The sequence below is a fragment of the Lagopus muta genome, chromosome 34 (assembly GCF_023343835.1).
Source record: "Lagopus muta isolate bLagMut1 chromosome 34, bLagMut1 primary, whole genome shotgun sequence".
NCBI classification, from domain to species: domain Eukaryota; kingdom Metazoa; phylum Chordata; class Aves; order Galliformes; family Phasianidae; genus Lagopus; species Lagopus muta.
The window spans coordinates 269684-295212 of record NC_064466.1 but is presented as its reverse complement, the minus strand read 5'-3'; the positions used below and the strand labels follow the sequence as shown (position 1 = coordinate 295212).

The window sequence follows — 25529 nt, the reverse complement described above, 5'->3', positions numbered from 1 at the left end:
AAGCCTGGGGGTGTTGAAGGAAAGGCTGGATGTTGTGTTGAGGGACGTGGTTCAGTGGGAGCTGTTGGTAAGAGGTGAACGGTTGGACTGGATGAGCTTTGAGGTCTGATCCAACCTTGGTGATTCTATGATTCTATGTGTCCCTATGGCATCCCCATGTGTCCCTATGGAGTCCCCATGTGTCCCTATGGAGTCCCCATGTGTCCCTATGGCGTCCCCATGTGTCCCTATGGCATCCTCATGTGTCCCTATGGAGTCCCCATGTGTCCCTATGGCAGCCCCATGTGTCCCTATGGCGTCCCCATGTTGTTGTGTTGAGGGACGTGGTTCAGTGGCAGCTGTTGGTAAGAGGTGAGCGGTTGGACTGGATGAGCTTTGAGGTCTGTTCCAACCTTGGTGATTCTATGATCCTTTGATTCTATGAAATTTAGCCGAAATCGAGCAAAAAAAGTGAATTTCCGTCTGAGGTTCAGGCTTTTGTTGGGTGAAACGGCTGGGTGAAAACCCTGCGGCAAACAGGAGGATGTGCAGAAGGAAGGAAGGGAGCGCCGTCCTGAGGAGGGTTTTCACGACACGCGGTGATGAAGGCGAGGGTTTCTCACCCAACCTTGAGACAGAAACCCCCCCCTTCACACACAGAAGAAATGACATGAGCCTGGCTGCACAGAGAAAACCAATCATTCTGTTGCAAGACTTCCAAATAAAAACACACAAAAAACCAAAAACCAACGCGTTTGGGGAAGCGTTGGCTTCGCTTCTCGAGAGCAATGTGGCTTTTTTAGCCATTTCTCCTGAAAATCAGCAAAGGAGGGGCTGCGGCGCGCGGCCAGAGGCTTCACGAGTGCGTCAGCTGCTGGGAAAGATCCTGAGCGTGCACATTTGTCGTTGGGTTGTTGGTTGGTTTTGTGGTTTTGTTCTTCTTTTTTTTGTTTATGGTTTTTTTTTTTCCTTCTGGAAATGGTGAATCGTGAATATTTCACTTCCCTCCCCGGAAGAATTGACGTGTTTTTCCCAGCCTCCATAAATTGGGGAGGTTTTTGGGAAAGAAGGAGCGGAGATGGCACAGAACGGCGGCGCTGATGGCGCCTGTGAGAACTGGGAGCTCACCAAGGACATGCTGCTGGAGGACCAAACCCCGAGGAAAGCACCCAAAAGAGGTACCAGGAACCCGGATGCAACAAAACCTGAGGCTTCCAGCTCTCAGCGGGGATCTTTCAGCAAAATTAGGGCTCGGTTTCGTCTCGTGGATTTCTCTGTTGGGTTGTTAAAAAGAAGGTTTGAGCGTGGGGAATATGGCGGAGGAGCTGCTTGGGCGGTGAGGTCTCGCCTCGTGATGCTCCTCTCCTCCTAAAATTGTGTTGGATAGGATTTTTTCGGGGCTGTTTCACTTGTTTTCTTTTTCCTTTCGACCCCAGCGCTGCTCTCACTCCCGCCCTCGTCCCCGCAAAGAGCCGTTGTGCTGCTGGCCCTGCTGCTGGCCCTCAGCTTTGTGCTCCTCTTGGCTCTTACCATCGTGAGCATCCGAAGAGGTGAAGTCAGCAGCGCCGCGTGGGCTCGATTTCATAGGATCGTAGAATCCGGAAACGGCTGAATGGGAAGGGATCTTAAAGAACATAAAATTGTAGCATGCCCTGGTTTGGGAGGGACTGTAAAGGTCATAGAACCGACAATGAGTTGGTTTGGAAGGAACCTTACAGAGCGTAGAAGCACGGAATGGTGGAACGGATTGGGTTGGGAAGGTCCTTGAAGATCACAGGATGGGTTGGATTCAAGGGGGCCTTGAAGATCGTAGAAAGATCGAATGAGCCTTGGAATGGTAGAATGGCTTGGGTTGGAAGGGTCCTTAAAGGTCGTAGAATCGTGGAATCCTAGAATGGTTTGCAGTGGAAGGACTTTATAGGTCCTGGTAGGACGGAATTCGGAAATGAGTTGGTTTTGGAAGGAGCCTCGGAGATCATAGAACCATAGAATGGTTGAATGGGTTGGGTTGGAAAGGACCTTAAAGATCATAGAGTCATAGAGTGATTGGGGTTAGAAAAGGACCTTAAGTGTCAGAAGATCGAGGAATCCTAGAATGGCTTCGGTTGGAAGGGAGCTTAAATATTGTGAATATTAAACAAGAACCACGGAGTGAAATAATGGGGTGGATTGGAAGGGATCCTAACGATGTTAGAGCCATGGAATCCTACGATGATTGAGTTGGAAAGTACTTTTAAAGGCCATAGAACCATGGAAAGGCTTGGGATGGATCTTTAAGGTCATGGAATGATGGAATCCTAGAATGGGTTGTGCTGGAAGGGATCTTAAAGGTCACAGAATGATGGAATCCTAGAATGGGTTGGGCTGGAAGGGATCTTAAAGGTCATGGAAGCATGTAATCCTAGAATGGGTTGGATTGGAAGGGATCTTAGAGGTCATAGAAGCATGGAATCCTGTATGGGTTGGGTTGGAAGGGATCTTAAAGGTCATAGAATGATGGAATCCTGTATGGGTTGGGTTGGTAGGGATCTTAAAGGTCATAGAAGCATGGAATCCTAGAATGGGTTGGCCTGGAAGGGATCTTAAAGGTCACAGAATGATGGAATCCTGTATGGGTCGGGTTGGAAGGGATCTTAAAGGTCACAAAAGCATGGAATCCTGTATGGTTTGGGTTGGAAGGGATCTTAAAGGTCACAGAAGCATGGAATCCTAGAATGGGTTGGGTTGGAAGGGATCTTAGAGGTCATAGAAGCGTGGAATCCTAGAATGGGTTGGGTTGGAAGGGATCTTAGAGGTCATAGAAGCGTGGAATCCTGTATGGGTTGGGTTGGAAGGGATCTTAAAGGTCATAGAAGCATGGAATCCAAGAATGGGTTGGGTTGGAAGGGATCTTAGAAGTCATAGAATGATGGAATCCTAGAATGGGTTGGGCTGGAAGGGATCTTAAAGGTCACAGAATGATGGAATCCTGTATGGGTTGGGTTGGAAGGGATCTTAAAGGTCATAGAATGATGGAATCCTGTATGGGTCACGTTGGAAGGGATCTTAAAGGTCACAGAAGCATGGAATCCTAGAATGGGTTGGGTTGGAAGGGATCTTAAAGGTCATAGAAGCGTGGAATCCTGTATGGGTTGGGTTGGAAGGAATCTTAAAGGTCATGGAAGCATGGAATCCTAGAATGGGTTGGGTTGGAAGGGATCTTAAAGGTCATGGAAGCATGTAATCCTAGAATGGGTTGGATTGGAAGGGATCTTAGAGGTCACAGAAGCATGGAATCCTGTCTGGGTTGGGCTGGAAGGGATCTTAAGGGTCACAGAACCACAGAATCAAATGATGGGTTGGGCTGGAAGGGATCTTAGAGGTCATAGAAGCATGGAATCCTAGAATGGGTTGGGCTGGAAGGGATCTTAAAGGTCACAGAATGATGGAATCCTGTATGGGTTGGGTTGGAAGGGATCTTAAAGGTCACAGAAGCATGGAATCCTAGAACGGATTGCGTTGGCAGGGATCTTAAAAGTCTTAGAAGCATGGAATCCTAGAATGGGTTGAGTTGGAAGGGATCTTAAAGGTCACAGAATGATGGAATCCTGTATGGGTTGGGCTGGAAGGGATCTTAAAGGTCACAGAATGATGGAATCCTAGAATGGGTTGGGCTGGAAGGGATCTTAAAGGTCACAGAAGCATGGAATCCTAGAATGGGTTGGGTTGGAAGGGATCTTAGAGGTCATAGAATGATGGAATCCTAGATTGGGTTGGGTTGGAAGGGATCTTAAAGGTCATAGAAGCATGGAATCCTGTATGGGTTGGGCTGGAAGGGATCTTAAAGGTCACAGAATGATGGAATCCTGTATGGGTCGGGTTGGAAGGGATCTTAAAGGTCACAGAAGCATGGAATCCTAGAATGATTTGGGCTGGAAGGGATCTTAAAGGTCACAGAATGATGGAATCCTAGAATGGTTTGGGCTGGAAGGGATCTTAAAGGTCACAGAATGATGGAATCCTGTCTGGGTTGGGTTGGAAAAGATCTTAAAGGTCATAGAAGCATGGAATCCTGTATGGGTTGGGTTGGAAGGGATCTTAAAGGTCATAGAAGCATGGAATCCTGTATGGGTTGGGTTGGAAGGGATCTTTAAGGTCATAGAATGATAATATCCTTGATTGGGTTGGGTTGGAAGGGATCTTAAAGGTCACAGAATGATGGAATCCTGCATGGGTTGGGTTGGAAGGGATCTTAAAGGTCACAGAATGGTGGAATCCTGTATGGGTTGGCTTGGAAGGGATCTTAAAGGCCATAGAAGCATGGAATCCTGTATGGGTTGGGTTGGAAGGGATCTTTAAGGTCATAGAAGCATGGAATCCTTGATTGGGTTGGGTTGGAAGGGATCTTAAAGGACACAGAATGATGGAATCCTGCATGGGTTGGCTTGGAAGGGATCTTAAAGGTCATAGAAGCATGGAATCCTAGAATGGATTGGGCTGGCAGGGATCTTAAAGGTCACAGAATGATGGAATCTTAGAATGAGTTGGGTTGGCAGAGATCTTAGAGGTCATAGAAGCATGGAATCCTAGAATGAGTTGGGCTGGCAGGGATCTTAAAGGTCACAGAATGATGGAATCCTGTATGGTTTGGGTTGGAAGGGATCTTACAGGCCATAGAAGCATGGAATCTTAGAATGGGTTGGGCTGGAAGGGATCTTAGAGGTCATAGAATGATGGAATCCTAGATTGGGTTGGGTTGGAAGGAATCTTAAAGGTCATAGAATGATGGAATCCTGTATGGGTCAGGTTGGAAGGGATCTTAAAGGTCACAGAAGCATGGAATCCTAGAATGGGTTGGGTTGGAAGGGATCTTAGAGGTCATAGAATGATGGAATCCTGTATGGGTTGGGTTGGAAGGGATCTTAAAGGTCACAGAATGATGTTATCTTAGAATGGTTTGGGCTGGAAGGGATCTTAGAGGTCATAGAAGCATGGAATCCTGTATGGGTTGGGCTGGAAGGGATCTTAAAGGTCACAGAATGATGGAATCCTGGAATGGGTTGGGCTGGAAGGGATCTTAAAGGTCACAGAATGATGGAATCCTGTATGGGTCAGGTTGGAAGGGATCTTAAAGGTCATAGAAGCATGGAATCCTGTATGGGTTGGGTTGGAAGGGATCTTAAAGGTCATGGAATGATGGAATCCTAGAATGGGTTGGGTTGGAAGGGATCTTAAAGGTCATAGAAGCATGGAATCCTAGAATGGGTTGGGCTGGAAGGGATCTTAAAGGTCACAGAATGGTGGAATCCTAGAATGGGTTGGGTTGGAAGGGATCTTAAAGGTCACAGAAGCAAGGAATCCTAGAATGGGTTGGGTTGGAAGGGATCTTAAAGGTCATAGAAGCATGGAATCCTAGAATGCGTTGGGTTGGAAGGGATCTTAAAGGTCATGGAATGATGGAATCCTAGATTGGGTTGGGTTGGAAGGGATCTTAAAGGTCATAGAACCTTGGAATCTTAGAATGGGTTGGGTTGGAAGGGATCTTAGAGGTCACAGAAGCATGGTATCCTAGAATGGGTTGGGCTGGAAGGGATCTTAAAGGTCACAGAATGATGGAATCCTGTATGGGTCAGGTTGGAAGGGATCTTAAAGGTCACAGAACCACGGAACGGGTTGGGTTGGAAGGGATCTTACAGGCCATAGAGGCATGGAATCCTGTATGGGTTGGGCTGGAAGGGATCTTAAAGGTCACAGAACCATGGAACGGGTTGGGTTGGGTTGGGTTGGAAGGGGGGTCTTTAAAGAGCATGGAAGGCTGGATGTGGAGCAAAGGCAAACTGTGCTCCTCTCCCCAGTGTCTGCAGTGCAGGAAGAGCTGGAGCGAACGCGGCTGCAGAACAAGCAGAGCCACGCCACGGCCTGGCACAACCTCTCAGAGGTCCAGCACGCCCTCGGTATGGAAACTGCTGCTCCCAGGGCTGCTTTTCCCAGCAAATCCACCCCAAAATGCTTCCCATCAGGTTGGGGAATGGCTGCAGGTTTGCTTTGAGTTTCCTCCTCTTGTTTTCTCCGTAGATACGCAGCTCTCGGCCGAGCTCCACGCGATTCACAGCCGCCTGCTGAACGGTGCGACGTCGGGAAGGTGGAAAAACGGGGAGGGGGGGATGCAAGCAGAACCTGAGCGCTGGAAATCGGGTGCAGGCAGCGGCCCGAAAGCCAAGATTTCCTCCTTGCAGTGTCGAGAGAAGTGGAGGAGGCGCAGCGGAGCGTGGCGCAGTGCAGAGCGCAGTGTGGGACGGAGCTGTGGGACCGCATCCGAGCCCTGGGTGAGAGCCTGGCTTCGGGGGGAAGCAGTGAAATCCCGTCGTTCTCAACACAAATCCGTGCTTGTGCAGAGCGGGAGCCCCGAGGATTCCTAAAAACCCGTTGGCTGGGGGGGTCTGGAGGAGTTTGGGACGTTGCTCAGTGTGAGGTTGAGGGGAAGAAAGAAAGAAGAAAAAGCCTTTTTGCATCGAAACACGCAGCAAAAGTTCCTTCATTGAAAGTCTTTGAGGTTTCTGCGGCTGCAGTTCGGAGAGCAGGGAAAACACGCGGCCAGCTGAGAAAAAGAGGAAGGGAGATAAAATGTGTTTGTTTGAGCAAAACCTGATTGTTTTTTTTTTTTTTTTAATTATTTTTTAGCTTTATTTTCTTTTTTTTTTTACTCTTTTTTTTTTGCAGAGGGAAGGGACGCCTTGCAGCCGGCTCTGCAGCAGCTGGAGGAGCTGAGGCAGGAGCAGAGCCGCGTATCCGCGCTGCTCAGCACAACGCTGGAGGAGGCGCAGAACCTCACGGGTGAGCACAGAGCTGCACCCACTTCTAATCTGTCCCCCTCTCATCTTTAACTTGAGAGCAGCCCTGCGGAGAAGGGAGCTGGGGGTCTTGATGGATGAAAAGCTGAATGTGAGGCAGCAGGGTGGGATTGGAAAGCAAATGGGATCCTGGGCTCCAGGTGGGGACAGGGAGGTGACGGCCCCCCTCTGCTCTGCCCTCTGCCCCATCTCCTTTACTCCAGGCTGAGCAGACGCGGTTCACTCAGCCTTTCTCCATAGGGGAGATGCTCCAGGCCGTTCGCCATCTTTGTGGCCCTCCGTCAGACTCTTTCCAAGAGATCCCTGTCCTTTTTATTTGTACTGGGGAGACGCAGGACTGCAGATGAAGACGCTTCCCCCTCTACTCTGCCTCTTCCATCAGCACCGGGGGGGCAGCGGGGACAGGGAGGTGACGGCCCCCCTCTGCTCTGCCCTCGTGAGGCCGCATCTGCAGGGCTGGAGCCCCCAGGACAAGAAGGGCAGGGAGCTGTTGGAGAGGGGCTGGAGGAGCCACGAAGACGATCAGGGGCTGCAGCAGCTCCCTGTGAGGACAGGCTGAGGGAGCTGGGCTGGAGGGGGAGGAAGAGGAGGAGGAGGAAGGAGGAGGAATAGAAGAGGGAGAGGAAGAGGGAAGAAGTTGAGGAAGGGGAGAAAGAAGGAGGAAAGAGGAGAAAGAGAGGAGCAGGAGAGGAGGGAGAAGAAAGGAGAAAGAGTGGCAGGTGGCCAAGAGTCCCAGGTGAAGAGTGGCAGCTCCCCCCACCAGCATGGGCTCGGAGAAGAGGAGCTGGGGGCGAGCGCATTGCAGCCTGCAGCGCCCGAAGGGAGCCTGCAGCCAGGAGGGGAGTCAGCTCTTGGCAAGGGGAGACGGCAGCAGGACGGGGAACGGCTGGGATCATAGAATCATAGAATCATAGAATCACTAAGGTTGGAAAAGACCTCAAAGCTCCTCCAGTCCAACCGTTCCCCCATTCCCAACAGCTCCCACTGAACCACGTCCCTCAACACAACATCCAGCCTTTCCTTCAACACCCCCAGGCTCGGTGCCTCCCCCACCTCCCTGTGCATCCATTCCAGTGCCTGACCACCCTTTCTGAAGAGCAATTCTTCCTCATGTCCAGCCTGAATCTCCCCTGCCGTAGCTTGAAGCCGTTCCCTCTGCTCCTATCCCTGATGACACGAGAGCAGAGGCCGACCCCCAGCTCCCTGCAGCCTCCCTTCAGGCAGCCATAGGGAGCAGTGAGCTCTGCCCTGAGCTCCTCTTCTCCAGGCTGAACATTCCCAGCTCCTTCAGCCTCTCCTCATCAGCCCTGTGCTCCAGACCCCTCACCATTTCATTGCCCTCCTTTGAACACCTTCCAGGGCCTCCATATCTTGCAGTGAGGGTCCCAAAACTGGACACAGCACTCGAGGTGCGGCCTCACGAGTGCTGAATACAGGGGAACAATCACCTCTCTGCTCCTGCTTGCAACGCTGTTTCTGATGCAGGCCAGGCTGCCCTTGCCCTTCCTGTCCACCTGGGCACACTGCTGGCTCCCGTTCAGCCCAGCATCCATCCATACCCCCAGCTCCATTTCCTCTACGCCGTCCTCCAGCCACACCGCCCCAAGCCTGCAGCGTTGCCTGGGGTTGTTGTGGCCCAAGTGCAGGACCCATGCACTCCCAGCCCAGGGAGCTGAGGGAGGGCAGCTGGAGGCTGCAAGTGCTGTGAGAGCGGGGAGGGGCTGAACAGAGGGGCCGCGATGCCCCGTCCGTCCCTGGAGGCGTTCGGGGCCGTTGAAGGGGCCCTGGGCAGCCTGGGCTGCTGTGAAACATGGAGGTCGGTGGCCCTGCGTGTGGCAGAGGGTTGGAGCTTCATCATCCTGCAGCTCCCTTCCAAGCCTGGCCGTTCTGTGATTATTTTTTCCCCTCTTGTTTTCCCCATAGAGATGTTCTGCACCAGGTGTCCCGCTGGCTGGCAGCAGTTTGCCAAAACCTGCTATTATTTCTCCACTGAAAAGAAGTCGTGGATCGAGGCTCGAGCCGCCTGCTCCATGCTGGGCGCTCAGCTGGCCATCGTCAACAGCGAGCTGGAGAACGTAAGCTGCTCAGCTCCCCAAAAACAACCCCAAAAGACCCCAAACCCCCGAATGGAACTCGTTTAGGAGGCTGGCAGGCTCGAGTTCTGCAAAGAGCTGGAGGTGAAGCGTGGGCTGCTCGAGGGGAGAAGCATCCACGTCCCCCAGCCTCGAGGTTCTGATGGGACGTAAGCAAAGCGAGCCGATCTGTCCCCAAAATATGGATAGGGATTACTTTGAAGTGACCCAAAAGTTGTGATTTCTGTGAAGAATTCCAGCTCCAGCAGCGTGCAGGTCGGTGTTTCAACCCCAACTTAGACAACCTCTGCCTCACATTGGAAAGCTTAGTTTCACCAGCTCGGCTTTGCAAGCGTTTTTGGGGTGGATAAAAGCTTCTCCCTCCAGCAGTCATCAATTTCAGGGCTTTTATCCCCATTTCCTGGGGCTCATCCTGCTTGTCCCAAGGGATGGGGCTCCCCGGTGTCACCAGCAGACGCGCTGAACTCGCATCACCGCTCCCCCGCTTCCTACCTTCACTCTTTGTAATTTTGGGGGTTATTTTTTTCCTCATTTGCAGAAATTTCTGGCCAACCACATCATGGAGATACGGGTTTTCTGGCTGGGCCTGAGCGACATGCAGAAAGAAGGCTACTGGGAGTGGTTGGACGGCCAGTCCCTCTCTATCTCGTACGTTTCCAAGCTCATTGCCATTCCCAAACAGCTTTTTTTCCCCCTTATTTTGCCCCAAAAAAGCAGAGAGCTGCACCATAGCAGCACAGCAGAGTGCAGCGCTCTGGTTTAGCATGGAAAAAGAGCACTGGGAAAGGTTTTGTGGCAGCTGAAAATGCAGCGTGGAGGTGAAGGTGGGGGGGGCCACTGCTCTGCGGGCAGGAATTGGGGGTTTTCCCCCCAAATCGCTTTGGTTTTGGGGCTGGAAAGCGAGGGGGTTGCAGAAGGAGCTGCACCTCTTGTCAGAATCAAAGAGGGGTTATTTTTCATTTCCATTTCTCACGTGTGGAATTTGGGAGAAAGCACTGAGACGCCGTGGTGGGGCTGGAAGGGGAAAATCAGAGCTTGGAGAAGAGAGGGTTTAAATGGAGATCCCAAAATCCTTTCCTCAAGAGGAGATGTAATGGGGTTGGGGTTGAACCACCTCAATACATTTAAATGGAGATCCCAAATCCTTTCCCCATGATGAGAGGAGATATAGAGGGGGTTGGGGTTGAACCACCTCAATATGTTTAAATGGAGATCCCCAAATCCTTTCCCCGAGAGAAGAGGAGATGTAGAGGGATTGGGTTGAACCATTTCAATACGTTTCAATGGAGATCCCAAGTCCTTCCCCCTAAGAAGAGGAGATGTAGCGGGGTTGAGGTTGAACCACCTCAATACGTTTCAATGGAGATCCCAAATCCTTTCCCATAGAGGAGAGGAGATGCAGTGGGGTTGTGGTTGAACCACCTCAATACATTTAAATGGAGATCCCAAATCCTTTCCACAAGAAGAAATGCAGTGGGGTTGTGGTTGAACCACCTCAATATGTTTAAGTGGAGATCCCAAATCCTTTCCCATAGAGGAGATGTAGTGGGGTTGGGTTGAACCACCTCAATACATTTAAATGGAGATCCCAAATCCTTTCCCCATGATGAGAGGAGATGTAGAGGGGGTTGGGGTTGTACCACCTCAATACATTTAAATGGAGATCCCCAAATCCTTTTCCCAAGAGAAGATGTAGCGGGGTTGGGGTTGAACCACCTCAGTATGTTTAAATGGAGATCCTAAATCCTTTCCCCAAGAAGAAATGCAGTGGGGTTGGGGTTGAACCTCCTCAATACGTTTAAATGGAGATCCCAAATCCTTTCCCATAGAGGAGAGGAGATGCAGTGGGGTTGGGGTTGAACCATTTCAATACGTTTAAATGGAGATCCTAAATCCTTCCCCCAAAGAAGAGGAGATGTAGCGGGGTTGGGTTGAACCACCTCAATACATTTAAATGGAGATCCCAAAATCCTTTCCCCCTAAGAAGATGTAGTGGGGTTGGGGTTGAACCTCCTCAATACATTTAAATGGAGATCCCAAATCCTTTCCCCAAGAAGAAATGCAGTGGGGTTGGGGTTGAACCACCTCAATACGTTTCAATGGAGATCCCAAAATCCTTTCCCCAAGAAGAAATGCAGTGGGGTTGGGGTCGAACCATTTCAATACATTTAAATGGAGATCCCAAGTCCTTCCCCCAAAGCAGAGGAGTTGTAGCGGGGTTGGGGTTGAACCACCTCAATACATTTAAATGGAGATCCCAAATCCTTTCCCCAAGAGGCGATGTGGAGGGGTTGGGGTTGAACCACCTCAGTAGGTTCAAGTGGAGATCCCAGATCCTTCCCCCAAAGAAGAGGAGAAGTAGCGGGATTGGGTTGAACCACCTCAATTCATTTAAATGGAGATCCCAAATCCTTTCCCCAAGAAGAAATGCAGTGGAGTTGGGGTCGAACCATTTCAATACGTTTAAATGGAGATCCCAAATCCTTTCCCCATGAGGAGAGGAGAAGTAGCGGGTTTGGGGTTGAACCACCTCAATACATTTAAATGGAGATCCCAAAATCCTTTCCCATAGAGGAGATGTAGCGGGGTTGGGGTTGAACCACCTCAATACGTTTAATTGGAGATCCCAAAATCCTTTTCCCAAGAAGAAATGCAATGGGGTTGGGGTCGAACCATTTCAATACGTTTAAATGGAGATCCCAAATCCTTTCCCATAGAGGAGAGGAGATGCAGTGGGGTTGGGGTCGAACCACCTCAATGCATTTAAATGGAGATCCCAAATCCTTCCCCCAAAGAAGAGGAGATGTAGCGGGGTTGGGGCTGAACCGCCTCAATACATTTAAATGGAGATCCCAAAATCCTTTCCCCAAGAAGAAATGCAGTGGGGTTGGGATTGAACCTCCTCAATACATTTAAATGGAGATCCCAAATCCTTTCCCATAGAGGAGATGCAGTGGGGTTGGGGTCAAACCACCTCAATACATTTAAATGGAGATCCCAAATCCTTCCCCCAAGAGGAGATGCAGTGGGGTTGGGGTCGAACCACCTCAATATGTTTAAATGGAGATCCCAAAATCCTTTCCCCAAGAAAAAATGCAGTGGGGTTGGGGTTGAACCTCCTCAATACATTTAAATGGAGATCCCAAAATCCTTTCCCATAGAGGAGATGCAGTGGGGTTGGGGCTGAACCACCTCAATATGTTTAAATGGAGATCCCAAATCCTTTCCCCAAGAGGAGATGTAGTGGGGTTGGGGTTGAACCACCTCAATATGTTTCAATGGAGATCCCAAATCCTTTCCCATAGAGGAGATGTAGCGGGTTTGGGGCTGAACTACCTCAATAGGTTTAAATGGAGATCCCCAAATCCTTTCCCATAGAGGAGAGAAGATGTAGTGGGGTTGGGGTTGAACCTCCTCAATACATTTAAGTGGAGATCCCAAATCCTTTCCCCAAGAGGAGATGTAGCGGGGTTGAGGTTGAACCACCTCAATAAGTTTAAGTGGAGATCCCAAATCCTTTCCCATAGAGGAGAGGAGATGCAGTGGGGTTGGGGTTGAACCACCTCAGTATGTTTAAATGGAGATCCTAAATCCTTTCCCCAAGAAGAAATGCAGTGGCGTTGGGATTGAACCTCTTCAATACGTTTCAATGGAGATCCCAAATCCTTTCTTCAAGAGGAGATGAGATGCACTGGGGTTGGGGCTGAACCACCTCAATACGTTTCAATGGAGATCCCAAAATCCTTTCCCCAAAGAGGAGAGAAGATGTAGTGGGGTTGAGGTTGAACCACCTCAATACATTTAAATGGAGATCCCAAAATCCTTTCCCCCTAAGAAGAGGAGATGCAGTGGGGTTGGGGTTGAACCTCCTCAATACATTTAAATGTAATGGAGATTTAAATGGAGATCCCAAAATCCTTTTCCCAAGAAGAAATGCAATGGGTTTGGGGTTGAACCACCTCAATTCATTTAAATGGAGATCCCAAATCCTTTCCCCAAGAGGAGATGCAGTGGGGTTGGGATCAAACCACCTCAATACATTTAAATGGAGATCCCAAATCCTTTCCCCAAGAGGAGATGCGGTGGGGTTGGGGTCGAACCACCTCAATATGTTTAAGTGGAGATCCCAAAATCCTTTCCCCAAGAGGAGATGCAGTGGGGTTGGGGTCGAACCACCTCAATATGTTTAAATGGAGATCCCAAAATCCTTTCCCCAAGAAGATATGCAGTGGGGTTGGGGTCGAACCATTTCAATAGGTTTAAATGGAGATCCCAAGTCCTTCCCCCAAAGAAGAGGAGATGTAGTGGGGTTGGGGCTGAACCACCTCAATACCTAAAAACCAACCAAATTTTGAGCTTTTCACCTCAATTTTGTTCTCCTCCCCACTTCCACGATGCAGGTTTTGGAAGAAAGGCGAACCCAACAACGTGGGGCAGCACGGCGAGGACTGCGCCACCGTGTCCTCCAGCGGCCTTTGGAATGATGCCACCTGCACCAGCCCCGAGGCCTGGATCTGTGAGCGCAGCTGCTGACGGGTTCGAAATGGGGGAGCAAACAAACGGTGAGGAAAGGAAGGAAACACACGAAAACGGGGGGGGGGAAAAAAGTAAAAATGATAATAATAATAATAATGAGCTGCAAACAGGAAAACCGAGCGCGAGGCGGAGGGCGGCGTTCCGCTGTCGTGACGAGCGTGGAGGAAGTGCTGAGAATGGGAGAAAAACCAAGAGCAGATCGGCCAAACGAAGGGGGAAATTGGTTTCTTTCTGTTTGTTTGGTTGGTTTTTTGACCTACGTGGGGTTTTGCTTTGGAAAAGAAGGAGTCAGCATGGGAGGAAGCGTCAGGGTGCAGCGCTGCGGTGCTGGGGACGGAGCCGGCGGCGAGGCAGAGATTTCAGCGCTGTTTGCTCCCCTTTTTCCACCCGTTTTCCCAAAGCTCGACTCGTCGTCCCTCGAAATAAAATCTCTTGGTTGCAATTTGAAATGAAACCTTTGTGATCTGAACCCGTTTTCACCTCTCAATGGCACCCATGAGGGTCCGGGGGGGGGGGGAGAGCATCGAATTCCCAAACAAAAACCTGACCCAGAAAACGGAAGCGAGCGAAGGTGGTTTTTTTTTTGGGGAGGGCTGCTATGCAAATCCTTCACTCGTGGGCACTGATGCACGAAGGCTGTTTTTGCTGACGGGCTCACGGCACCGATTCCCCTCCCGGGAGGAACCGAAACCTCAGGGCCAAACCCTGAAACGGGGAGAGCTGGAGGCGGCGCGGGGTTTGGGGCTGCGCCTGCGCGAGGAGGAGAACCGAAGGGTTCGTAGCATGGTTTAGGTTGGAAGAATCTTCCATGGCCTTACAGGAGACTTATGGCAACTGGTTGGGTCCCCCTCCGATCCCCGCCAAGCGGATGGTGAGACAAGCAGGTAAATTTGGGGTGAAACGGTTGGATTTTGGGTGTGTTTTTTTCTTTGGGGGGGGGGCTTGGCAATAGGGGCTCCTGGTTGTGCGGAGGGCGTTGGATGGAGCGAGGTGCAACTGGGTGCAGGCAGGCGCCGTTCTTGCTTCAGCAAACAAAAAGCCTCCAGGTTTTGCCCCTTTTCACCCACAAGCTCCATGCTGGGCCTTAAGAAAGCATCAGCAGCGCCCTCGCATCGGTTTTGGGGATCCCCCCTGTTATCCTGAGCATCGTTTTCCTTCCTGGTTTTTCTTTTTGGCAGGGATTTACTCTGCTGCTGGAAAAATGACGCCGGTGAATGACTTCAGGCCGGGTGAGTCTTCGTTTTCACCTTTTTGGGCTTTTATTTCTGGCGGCGTGGATGGAAAGCAGAACTCCCCGAGGTGCCTCAGGGCTTTGTTTTCAGCTCAAACCTTTCTATTTCTCTCCGAATTCGGTCCCTTCCGTAAAATGGGATCCAATGGCCCGAAGGAAACCATTGGAAATCATCGCTGGGAGAAGCAGAAGGGAATTTGTTGCCCCCCTCTTGGAGCGAGGAATCCATCGTTCGGTGATGCTTTTTTCCCCTTCCCACCACAGAGGGATTCAAACTTCGGCTCAGATTTGCAACCAAAGGAGGGAAAGCCACCAAGGACGGGTTACAAAAATCCATAAAAAAGATAAGAAAGTAACACACAGAATCACACTTTTTTGTGGTTTTTTTTTCCTTACATTGGCCATCAAAACCTTAATGCCTTCAGATGGACCGAGGCGACCCCAAACTCTGCCGAGGCAGCTGTTAGATTCGACGCTTCCCAAAGGATTGAGGCAGGCAGTTTATTGCTAATTTTGTGCTAATTGGCACCAAAAAAACCCCCCACTTTTCCCCCCCTGTTGTCCTTCTCCCACAGCATCTCCGGACAGCTTTGCTGATGACGATGACTACGACGACGTCTCGGTGTCGGGGTCGGATCGTGGCTACAAACCACCCACATCCAACAGAGATCTGCAGAGACAGAAGGGAGCAGGAGGCACAGGTAGCACCCAGCTCCCCTCCTTGCCCCTCCACTCCAAAATACCCTCAAAACGCCGCTTTTCCCTTCCTCTCCATACAACCATGCAACCACCGAGGTTGGAAAAGACCTCCAAGCTCATCCAAACCCTTCACCCAACCACCAAATATTTTCCCTGCTAAACCGTGTTACAGAATCACAGCATGGCCAGGGTTGGAAGGGACCTCAAGGATCACGAATCTCCGACCCCCCTGCCGCACACCTTCAACCAACCCCTTCAAACCTTTCTATTTCTCTCTGAATTCGGTCCCTTCAGTAAAATGGGATCCAATGGCCCAAAGGAACCATTGGAAATCATCCCTGGGAGGAGCAGACCGTCAACCGTTTAATGCTAAACCAGGCTGCCCATCCAACCTGGCCTTGAATGCATCCAAGGACGGGGCATCCACAGCCCCTCTGGGCAGCTGTTCCAGCACCCAGCTCCCCTCCTTGCCCCTCCACTCCAAAATACCCTCAAAACGCCGCTTTTCCCTTCCTTTCCATACAACCACGCAACCACCGAGGTTGGAAAAGACCTCCAAGCTCATCCAATCCAACCCTTCACCCAACCACCAAATATTTTCCCTGCTAAACCGTGTCGTGGAATCACAGCATGGCCAGGGTTGGAAGGGACCTCAAGGATCACGAATCTCCGACCCCCTGCTGCACACCTTCAACCAACCTCTTCAAACCTTTCTATTTCTCTCTGAATTCGGTCCCTTCAGTAAAATGGGATCCAATGGCCCAAAGGAACCATTGGAAATCATCCCTGGGAGGAGCAGACCGTCAACTGTTTAATGCTAAACCAGGCTGCCCATCCAACCTGGCCTTGAATGCCTCCAAGGACGGGGCATCCACAGCCCCTCTGGGCAGCTGTTCCAGCACCCAGCTCCCCTTCTTGCCCCTCCACTCCAAAATACCCTCAAAACTCCACTTTTCCCTTCCTCTCCATACAACCATGCAATCACCGAGGTTGGAGAAGACCTCCAAGCTCATCCAATCCAACCCTTCAAACAACCATCAAATATTTTCCCCGCTAAACTGTGTCACGGCATCACAGCACGGCCAGGGTTGGAAGGGACCTCAAGGATCATGAATCTCCGACCCATTGCCGCACACAGGGCCACCAACCTCTTCATACCTTTCTATTTCTCTGCAAATTCGATCCCTTCCGTAGAATAGGATCCAATGGCCCAAAGGAACCATTGGAAATCATCCCTGGGAGGAGCAGACCGTCAACTGTTTAATGCTAAACCAGGCTGCCCATCCAACCTGGCCTTGAACGCCTCCAAGGACGGGGCATCCACAGCCCCTCTGGGCAGCCCTGTTCCAGCATCTCACCGCTCTCTGGGTAAAGAATTTCCCCCTGATGCCTGACCTCAGTCTCCCCTCCCTCAAAACCATTTCCCCTCGTCCTACACATATATTCATTGGAACAGGCTGCCCAGAGAGGTGGTGGAGTCTCCTGCTCTGCAGATGTTCAAGACCTGCCTGGATGCCGACCTGTGTGACCTGCTGTAGGAACGGCTTGGGCAGGGGGTTGAACTCGATGAGCTCTGCAGCTCCCTTCCAACCCCTGCGATTCTGTGATTCTATGGGTCCCAATGTGTCCCAACGTGTCTCTATGGGTCTCAGTGTGTCTCTATGGGTCCCAATGGGTCTCTATGGGTCCCAATGGTTTCCAACGTGTCTCTATGGGTCCCAATGCGTCTCTATGGGTCTCAACGTGTCCCATCGTGTCTCTATGGATCCCAACGTGTCTCTATGGATCCCAACGTGTCTCTATGGATCCCAACGGGTCTCTATGGATCCCAACGTGTCTCTATGGGTCCCAACGTGTCTCTATGGATCCCAACGTGTCTCTATGGATCCCAACGTGTCTCTATGGGTCCCAACGTGTCTCTATGGATCCCAACGTGTCTCTATGGGTCCCAATGTGTCTCTATGGGTCCCAATGTGTCTCTATGGATCCCACTGTTCACTGGAACAGGCTGCCCAGGGAGGTGGTGGAGTCTCCTACTCTGGAGATGTTCAAGGCCTGCCTGGATGCCGACCTGTGCGACCTGCTGTAGGAACGGCTTGGGCAGGGGGTTGGACTGCATGAGCTCTGCAGCTCCCTTCCAACCCCTGCGGTTCTGTGATTCTGTGATTCTATGGGTCCCAATGAGTCCCAACGTGTCTCTATGGATCCCAATGTGTCTCTATGGGTCCCAACGTGTCTCTATGGGTCCCACTGTTCACTGCAGCAGGCTGCCCAGGGAGGTGGTGGAGTCTCCTGCTCTGGAGATGTTCAAGGCCTGCCTGGATGCCGACCTGTGTGACCTGCTGTAGGAACGGCTTGGGCAGGGGGTTGAACTCGATGAGCTCTGCAGCTCCCTTCCAACCCCTGCGGTTCTGTGATGCTGTGATTCTATGGGTCCCAACGTTTCTCTATGGGTCTCAAGGTGTCTCTATGGGTCTCAAGGTGTCTCTATGGGTCTCAACGTGTCTCTATGGATCCCAATGTGTCTCTATGGGTCTCAAAGTGTCTCTATGGGTCCCACTGTTCACTGCAGCAGGCTGCCCAGGGGGGTGGTGGAGTCTCCTGCGCTGCAGATGTTCCAGAGCTGCCTGGATGCCGACCTGTATGACCTGCTGTAGGGAACCTGCTTTGGCAGGGAGGTTGGACTCGATGAGCTCTGGAGGTCCCTTCCAACCCCTGTGATTCTGTGATGCTGTGATATCAACCCTTTCAAAGAGTTGATTCTGTACTCAGCACTGGTGAGGCCACACCTCACTACTGTGTCCAGTTTTGGGCCCCTCACTGCAAGAAAGACATGGAGGCCCTGGAACGTGTTCAAAGGAGGGCAATGAAATGGTGAGGGGTCTGGAGCACAGGGCTGATGAGGAGAGGCTGAAGGAGCTGGGAATGTTCAGCATGGAGAAGAGGAGCTCAGGGCAGAGCTCACTGCTCCCTATGGCTGCCTGAAGGGAGGCTGCAGGGAGTTGGGGGTCGGCCTCTGCTCTCGTGTCATCAGGGATAGGAGCAGAGGGAACGGCTTCAAGCTACGGCAGGGGAGATTCAGGCTGGACATGAGGAAGAATTGCTGTTCAGAAAGGGTGGTCAGGCACTGGAATGGATGCCCAGGGAGGTGGGGGAGGCACCGAGCCTGGGGGTGTTGAAGGAAAGGCTGGATGTTGTGTTGAGGGACGTGGTTCAGTGGGAGCTGTTGGGAATGGGGGAACGGTTGGACTGGAGGAGCTTTGAGGTCTGTTCCAACCTTGGGGATTCTATGATTCTATGATTCTGTGTGTCCCTATGGAGTCCCCAGTGTCTCTATGGCGTCCCCATGTGTCCCTATGGAGTCCCCATGTTGTTGTGTTGAGGGACGTGGTTCAGTGGGAGCTGTTGGTAAGAGGTGAGCGGTTGGACTGGATGAGCTTTGAGGTCTTTTCCAACCTTGGTGATGCTATGATGCTATGATGCTATGCTTCTATGATTCCCCTCCCCTCTGTAGGCTCCCTTTGGGTATTGATAGGCTGCACTGAGCTCACCCCACAGCCTTCTTTTCTCCAGGCTGAACAAGCCCAGCTCCCTCAGCCTGTCCTCATAGGAGAGATGCTCCAGTGCCCTGATCATCTTTGTGCCCTCCTCTGCACCCTCTCCAACAGCTCCCTGTCTTTTTTGTACTGCGGGCTCCATGCTTGGACGTAGCATTGCAGATGGGGCCTCACAAGAGCAGAGCAGAGGGGGACCATCACCTCCCTGTCCCTGCTGGCCCCCCCTCTTTTGATGGACCCCAGGATTCCATTTGTCCTCCGAGCCGCAGGAGCACGCTGCTGGCTCATATGAAGTTTTCCACCTATCAGGACCCCCAGGTCCTTCTCCACAGGGCTGCTTTACAAGGACCTCTCCTTCCAGCCTGTACGGATGCCTGGCATTCCTCCGGCCCAAGTGCCAAACTTTGCACTTGGCCGTGTTTGAAAACCTCATCAGGTTCACCCTGCCCACCTTTCCAGCCTCTCGAGGTCCCTCTGCATGGCAGCCCTTCCTTCAACCATCTCAACCGTGCCCCCTTTGTACAGCGTTTAAATAACAGCCTCTAAAGATGCTGACTCTCTGTAGGTGTCTACAGCCTGGCAGGGAAACCACCGTCATCAAACCCTTCTCCTGTGGGTGAGTCTCTTCTGGCCTTCCTTCCTTGGGTGATGCCAAAGCTCTCAGACCGTGGAGCTGTGGGTTCTCCCCTGATTTCTCTGCAGGTAACCCCAAGCCCAGCAGTGGATGTGGCTGGCCGTCGACCACCATCCTCTACCTTTTGGTGGCCCTGAGCTTCGTGGCGTGGGTGCTGCTCCTGGCTCTGGCCGTGGTGAAACGTGAGTTGGGCAGCTTGGGGAACACCAGGATTGGTGAAAAATAAAGGCATTTTCACCACTGAAAATCAGGCAGCTTCTATAGGCTGCAATGCCTTGAGCTGATGTCGCGTCTCACGCTCTTCTCTTGCCTCAGACACTTTCATTGCCGCCCCAAGGCAATGAGTTTTAGGGTTTCCAACCTGAGCAGATTCTCGCTTTCGCTCTGCAATGGGAGTTTTGGGGTTTCCAAATCGCTCCATCTGCCTCCTCCCAGCCACGCCAGCAGCACCATGGGTGTAAATCCACCATAAACCATAAAACCCAACCTTAAAATCCCCCATAAAACCCAAAAGTCATAAATTGGGCAAATGCAGACATCACCCGAGATTCCCTGCCAGAATCCGACCTCTTCTTCCTTCATTTCTATTACAGAGGTGGAAATCATGGCGGAGTTGGAGCTCTTGAGGTCAAACTACTCCGAGACCCAAATTCACAGTAGGTCCCCGAATTTTTTGTGTTTGGGTTGGTGCAGAATGGAGGAAAATGGTGGATTTTGGGTGGCTCTTGGTTTTGCTCCATCTCTTAGCGAAGGTTGGTTCTGATTTCCGCTGATCCGTGGGGAATGGAGTGGGGTGGGTCGGATGGTGACCAAACTCCGTCCTCAGTGGGATTAGCCCCAAAAAGGTGCAGATAGGATCAGATCTGCCCTCTGGGCATCATGGGGTCATCAGGCTGTACATCAGGAGCTCACCTGGGGGAAAATCCGCCTCGTTAGGAGGAAGAGGAAGGGCGTCAATCCCAGATTTCCCCATGGAAATCCATCAGAACTCAAAGCATCGTTGGCCAAACCTTTGGCCGCCGTCCACCGAGGGGTTGACAAAGAGCTGAAGATTTGGGTAAAACCAAACCGTGGGGTGGGGAGGAAGGAAATCCATCTCACCCCGCTCTGTTCTCCCAGTGCTTCAGGAGCTGTCGGAATCCCGTCGGGAGCAGACGTGGCTGCGGAGCGGGATGCGAGGTTACTACAGAGAGCTGCAGGACGTGGCAGGTAGAGCCGCGCTGCTGCAGGAAAAACTGGGCTGCTGCAGGAAAAACTGGGCTGCTGCAGGAAAAAACTGGGCTGCTGCAGGAAAAAATTGGGCTGCTGCAGGAAAAAACTGGGCTGCTGCAGGAAATACTGGGCTGCTGCAGGAAAAAACTGGGCTGCTGCAGGCACGGCGCCATGCCAGGATCCCTCACTGCAGGGGCTACAGATCTCTCCTTGCTCTACCCGCCATCTCTCCTTGCTCTACCCTCCATCTCTCCTTGCTCTACCCGCCATCCCTCCTCGCTCTGCCCGCCATCTCTCCTTGCTCTACCTTTCATCTCTCCTTCCTCTACCCGCCATCCCTCCTTGCTCTGCCCTCCATCTCTCCTTGCTCTACCCGCCATCTCTCCTTCCTCTACCCGCCATCTCTCCTCGCTCTGCCCACCATCTCTCCTTGCTCTGCCTGCCATCTCTCCTCGCTCTACCCTCCATCTCTCCTTGCTCTGCCCGCCATCTCTCCTTGCTCTACCCGCCATCTCTCCTTGCTCTACCCTCCATCTCTCCTCGCTCTACCCATCATCTCTCCTTCCTCTACCCGCCATCTCTCCTTGCTCTACCTTCCATCTCTCCTCGCTCTGCCCATCATCTCTCCTTCCTCTACCCGCCATCTCTCCTTCCTCTACCCGCCATCTCTCCTTGCTCTACCCGCCATCTCTCCTTGCTCTACCCGCCATCTCTCCTTCCTCTACCCGCCATCCCTCCTTGCTCTTCCCGCCATCTCTCCTTGCTCTTCCCGCCATCTCTCCTTCCTCTACCCGCCATCTCTTCTTCCTCTACCCGCCATCCCTCCTCGCTCTGCCCGCCATCTCTCCTTGCTCTACCTTTCATCTCTCCTTCCTCTACCCGCCATCCCTCCTTGCTCTGCCCTCCATCTCTCCTTGCTCTACCCGCCATCTCTCCTTCCTCTACCCGCCATCTCTCCTCGCTCTGCCCACCATCTCTCCTTGCTCTGCCTGCCATCTCTCCTTGCTCTACCCTCCATCTCTCCTTCCTCTACCCACCATCTCTCCTTGCTCTACCCTCCATCTCTCCTTGCTCTACCCACCATCTCTCCTTGCTCTACCCACCATCTCTCCTCGCTCTACCCGCCATCTCTCCTCGCTCTACCCGCCATCTCTCCTCGCTCTACCCATCATCTCTCCTTCCTCTACCTTCCATCTCTCCTCGCTCTACCCGCCATCTCTCCTCGCTCTACCCATCATCTCTCCTTCCTCTACCCTCCATCTCTCCTCGCTCTACCCACCATCTCTCCTTGCTCTACCCACCATCTCTCCTTGCTCTACCCACCATCTCTCCTCGCTCTGCCCACCATCTCTCCTTCCTCTACCCACCATCTCTCCTTCCTCTACCCGCCATCTCTCCTCGCTCTGCCCACCATCTCTCCTCGCTCTACCCACCATCTCTCCTTGCTCTACCCACCATCTCTCCTCGCTCTGCCCACCATCTCTCCTTGCTCTACCCACCATCTCTCCTCGCTCTACCCGCCATCTCTCCTCGCTCTACCCGCCATCTCTCCTTCCTCTACCCGCCATCTCTCCTCGCTCTACCCTCCATCTCTCCTTGCTCTGCCCGCCATCTCTCCTTGCTCTACCCTCCATCTCTCCTTGCTCTACCCTCCATCTCTCCTCGCTCTACCCTCCATCTCTCCTCGCTCTGCCCGCCATCTCTCCTTGCTCTACCCTCCATCTCTCCTTGCTCTACCCTCCATCTCTCCTTGCTCTACCCTCCATCTCTCCTTGCTCTACCCTCCATCTCTCCTTGCTCTACCCACCATCTCTCCTCGCTCTACCCTCCATCTCTCCTTGCTCTACCCACCATCTCTCCTCGCTCTACCCGCCATCTCTCCTTGCTCTACCCTCCATCTCTCCTTGCTCTACCCTCCATCTCTCCTCGCTCTGCCCACCATCTCTCTTCGCTCTGCCCACCATCTCTCCTTGCTCTACCCACCATCTCTCCTTGCTCTACCCTCCATCTCTCCTCGCTCTACCCGCCATCTCTCCTCGCTCTGCCCGCCATCTCTCCTTCCTCTACCCGCCATCTCTCCTTGCTCTACCCTCCATCTCTCCTTGCTCTACCCTCCATCTCTCCTCGCTCTACCCGCCATCTCTCCTTGCTCTGCCCACCATCTCTCCTTGCTCTACCCACCATCTCTCCTTGCTCTACCCTCGATCTCTCCTTGCTCTACCCGCCATCTCTCCTTGCTCTACCCGCCATCTCTCCTCGCTCTGCCCGCCATCTCTCCTTGCTCTACCCACCATCTCTCCTCGCTCTACCCGCCATCTCTCCTCGCTCTACCCGCCATCTCTCCTTGCTCTACCCGCCATCTCTCCTTGCTCTTCCCACCATCTCTCCTTGCTCTTCCCACCATCTCTCCTTGCTCTACCCGCCATCTCTTCTTGCTCTGCCCTCCATCTCTCCTCGCTCTATCCGCCATCTCTCCTTGCTCTACCCGCCATCTCTCCTTGCTCTACCCGCCATCTCTCCTTGCTCTACCCGCCATCTCTCCTTGCTCTACCCGCCATCTCTCCTTGCTCTACCCATCATCTCTCCTTGCTCTACCCGCCATCCCTCCTTGCTCTACCCACCATCTCTCCTTGCTCTGCCCACCATCTCTCCTTGCTCTACCCACCATCTCTCCTTGCTCTACCCGCTATCTCTCCTTGCTCTGCCCTCCATCTCTCCTCGCTCTACCCGCCATCTCTCCTCGCTCTACCCGCCATCTCTCCTCGCTCTGCCCTCCATCTCTCCTTGCTCTACCCTCCATCTCTCCTTGCTCTACCCTCCATCTCTCCTCGCTCTACCCGCCATCTCTCCTCGCTCTACCCGCCATCTCTCCTTGCTCTACCCATCATCTCTCCTTGCTCTACCCGCCATCTCTCCTCGCTAGGCCCATTGCAACACAGTCACCAATATGGGGGGATGCTGCAAATTGGCATTTATTGCAATTCTACAGCATCTTATATACCCCCCAAAGTCAGATACATGATGCAAGTGATAACAAACAATATGGCTAAATCTATCAAAGCAGCAACCAACTGCTGAAGCCAAGCAGGATTTAGTAGCCAGCTCGTTAATGCCCTCCATACTTCTGCAAATCCAAACGATGTTTCGTCTTCTGACACCCGATGCAACACCTTTGTGTTTCCATATTGCTTCCAAATCCCTTTCCACCTTTTGGGATTCATCAATATAAACGCAACAACTTTGATTAATAACCATATTTGATTAATAACCTTACACCATCCCACCTGCTTTGGCCGTTAACAGAATCCAATGCCATCCTGTTCCGTAGGACTTAATGAGGAAACTTCCCTTTGGATTGACACCAAGGCATTCCTAGAGGCATTCTCAATAGCTTCCAGGGTAGCTGAGATTAGAATTTCTTCCTCAAGGCCAACGCATGCACTGTTCCAAGCACCGACCACAGTGCTGAATAACTCCCATATGTGCTCATCGTGAAACAGTCCAACAGCCCCAATATAACAAACCCAACATGGGGCTTAAGGGTGGCAAATCTTGGGGTGATCCCTGCTGATTTTGGGGTTGTTTTCCTTCTCGTTCCAGCACGGATGTGCAAAGTGATCCCGGGGTCAGCAGTGCTTGGCTGGTTGGAAGGCTTTCGAAGGGAGCTGCTATTCCTTCTCCACCGAGAGGATGAGCTGGAGGGAAGCAAAGGAGATCTGTGACGACCAAGGTGCTCACCTGGTCATCATCAACTCGGATCGGGAGCAGGTCAGCTTCCAAAAGCCCCAAATCCCCGTTTTTAGGACAATTCCTACGCTTGGCAAACACACGACCTTCAAAACCTCTGGGTTTGGGGGCTCGGATGAGCCGAGATTGGCCACTGGCCTCTGCTGGAGGGCTCAGAACGAGGTGGAAAAAGCTCAGAGTTTGAGTCAATCATAGAATCATAGAATCATAGAATCCCCAAGGTTGGAACAGACCTCAAAGCTCCTCCAGTCCAACCGCTCACCTCTTACCAACAGCTCCCACTGAACCACGTCCCTCAACACAACGACATGGGGACGCCATAGGGACACATGGGGACTCCATAGGGACACATGGGGCTGCCATAGGGACACATGGGGACCCATAGGGACACATGGGGACTCATAGGGACACATGGGGATGCCATAGGGACACATGGGGACGCCATAGGGACACATGAGGATGCCATAGGGACACATGGGGACGCCATAGGGACACATGGGGATGCCATAGGGACACATGGGGACCCATAGGGACACATGGGGACTCCATAGGGACACATGGGGACGCCATAGGGACACATGGGGACGCCATAGGGACACATGGGGACTCCATAGGGACACATGGGGATGCCATAGGGACACATGAGGATGCCATAGGGACACATGGGGACTCATAGGGACACATGGGGATGCCATAGGGACACATGGGGAATCATACAATCATAGAATCCCCAAGGTTGGAACAGACCTCAAAGCTCATCCAGTCCAACCGCTCACCTCTTACCAACAGCTCCCACTGAACCACGTCCCTCAACACAACATCCAGCCTTTCCTTCAACACCCCCAGGCTCGGTGCCCTCCCCCACCTCCCTGGGCATCCATTCCAGTGCCTGACCACCCTTTCTGAACAGCAATTCTTCCTCATGTCCAGCATGAATCTCCCCTGCCGTAGCTTGAAGCCGTTCCCTCTGCTCCCATCCCTGATGACACGAGAGCAGAGGCCGACCCCCAG

The 25529-nt window shown here is 52.2% G+C and overlaps 2 protein-coding genes and 1 long non-coding RNA gene across 4 annotated transcripts; all 3 read left to right on the top strand.

Annotated features, from left to right (window-relative positions):
- The first annotated feature begins 1029 nt into the window (after positions 1-1029).
- LOC125686297 (low affinity immunoglobulin epsilon Fc receptor-like) lies at positions 1030-13859 on the top strand. Its single transcript, XM_048930076.1, has 10 exons — positions 1030-1157; positions 1416-1529; positions 5814-5912; positions 6034-6084; positions 6195-6284; positions 6679-6792; positions 8733-8884; positions 9441-9550; positions 13303-13464; positions 13549-13859. Exons 1-9 carry the CDS (start codon positions 1058-1060, stop codon positions 13433-13435), a joined length of 963 nt encoding a protein of 320 aa, XP_048786033.1. The 5' UTR covers positions 1030-1057; the 3' UTR covers positions 13436-13464; positions 13549-13859.
- LOC125686301 (uncharacterized) lies at positions 2350-5669 on the top strand. 2 transcript variants are annotated; one of them, XR_007373731.1, is made up of 3 exons: positions 2350-2721; positions 3341-3392; positions 5196-5669. It is a non-coding gene; the product is annotated as an uncharacterized LOC125686301 (long non-coding RNA). The 2 variants fall into 2 exon arrangements; XR_007373730.1 differs by having other exon boundaries at positions 2350-2928.
- Positions 13860-14169: 310 nt separating the features above from the next.
- Positions 14170-24965, top strand: LOC125686300 (uncharacterized). Its single transcript, XM_048930082.1, has 8 exons — positions 14170-14322; positions 14617-14667; positions 15245-15370; positions 19491-19541; positions 19628-19741; positions 20153-20215; positions 20679-20768; positions 24372-24965. Exons 1-8 carry the CDS (start codon positions 14247-14249, stop codon positions 24491-24493), a joined length of 693 nt encoding a protein of 230 aa, XP_048786039.1. The 5' UTR covers positions 14170-14246; the 3' UTR covers positions 24494-24965.
- The last annotated feature ends 564 nt before the right edge of the window (positions 24966-25529 follow it).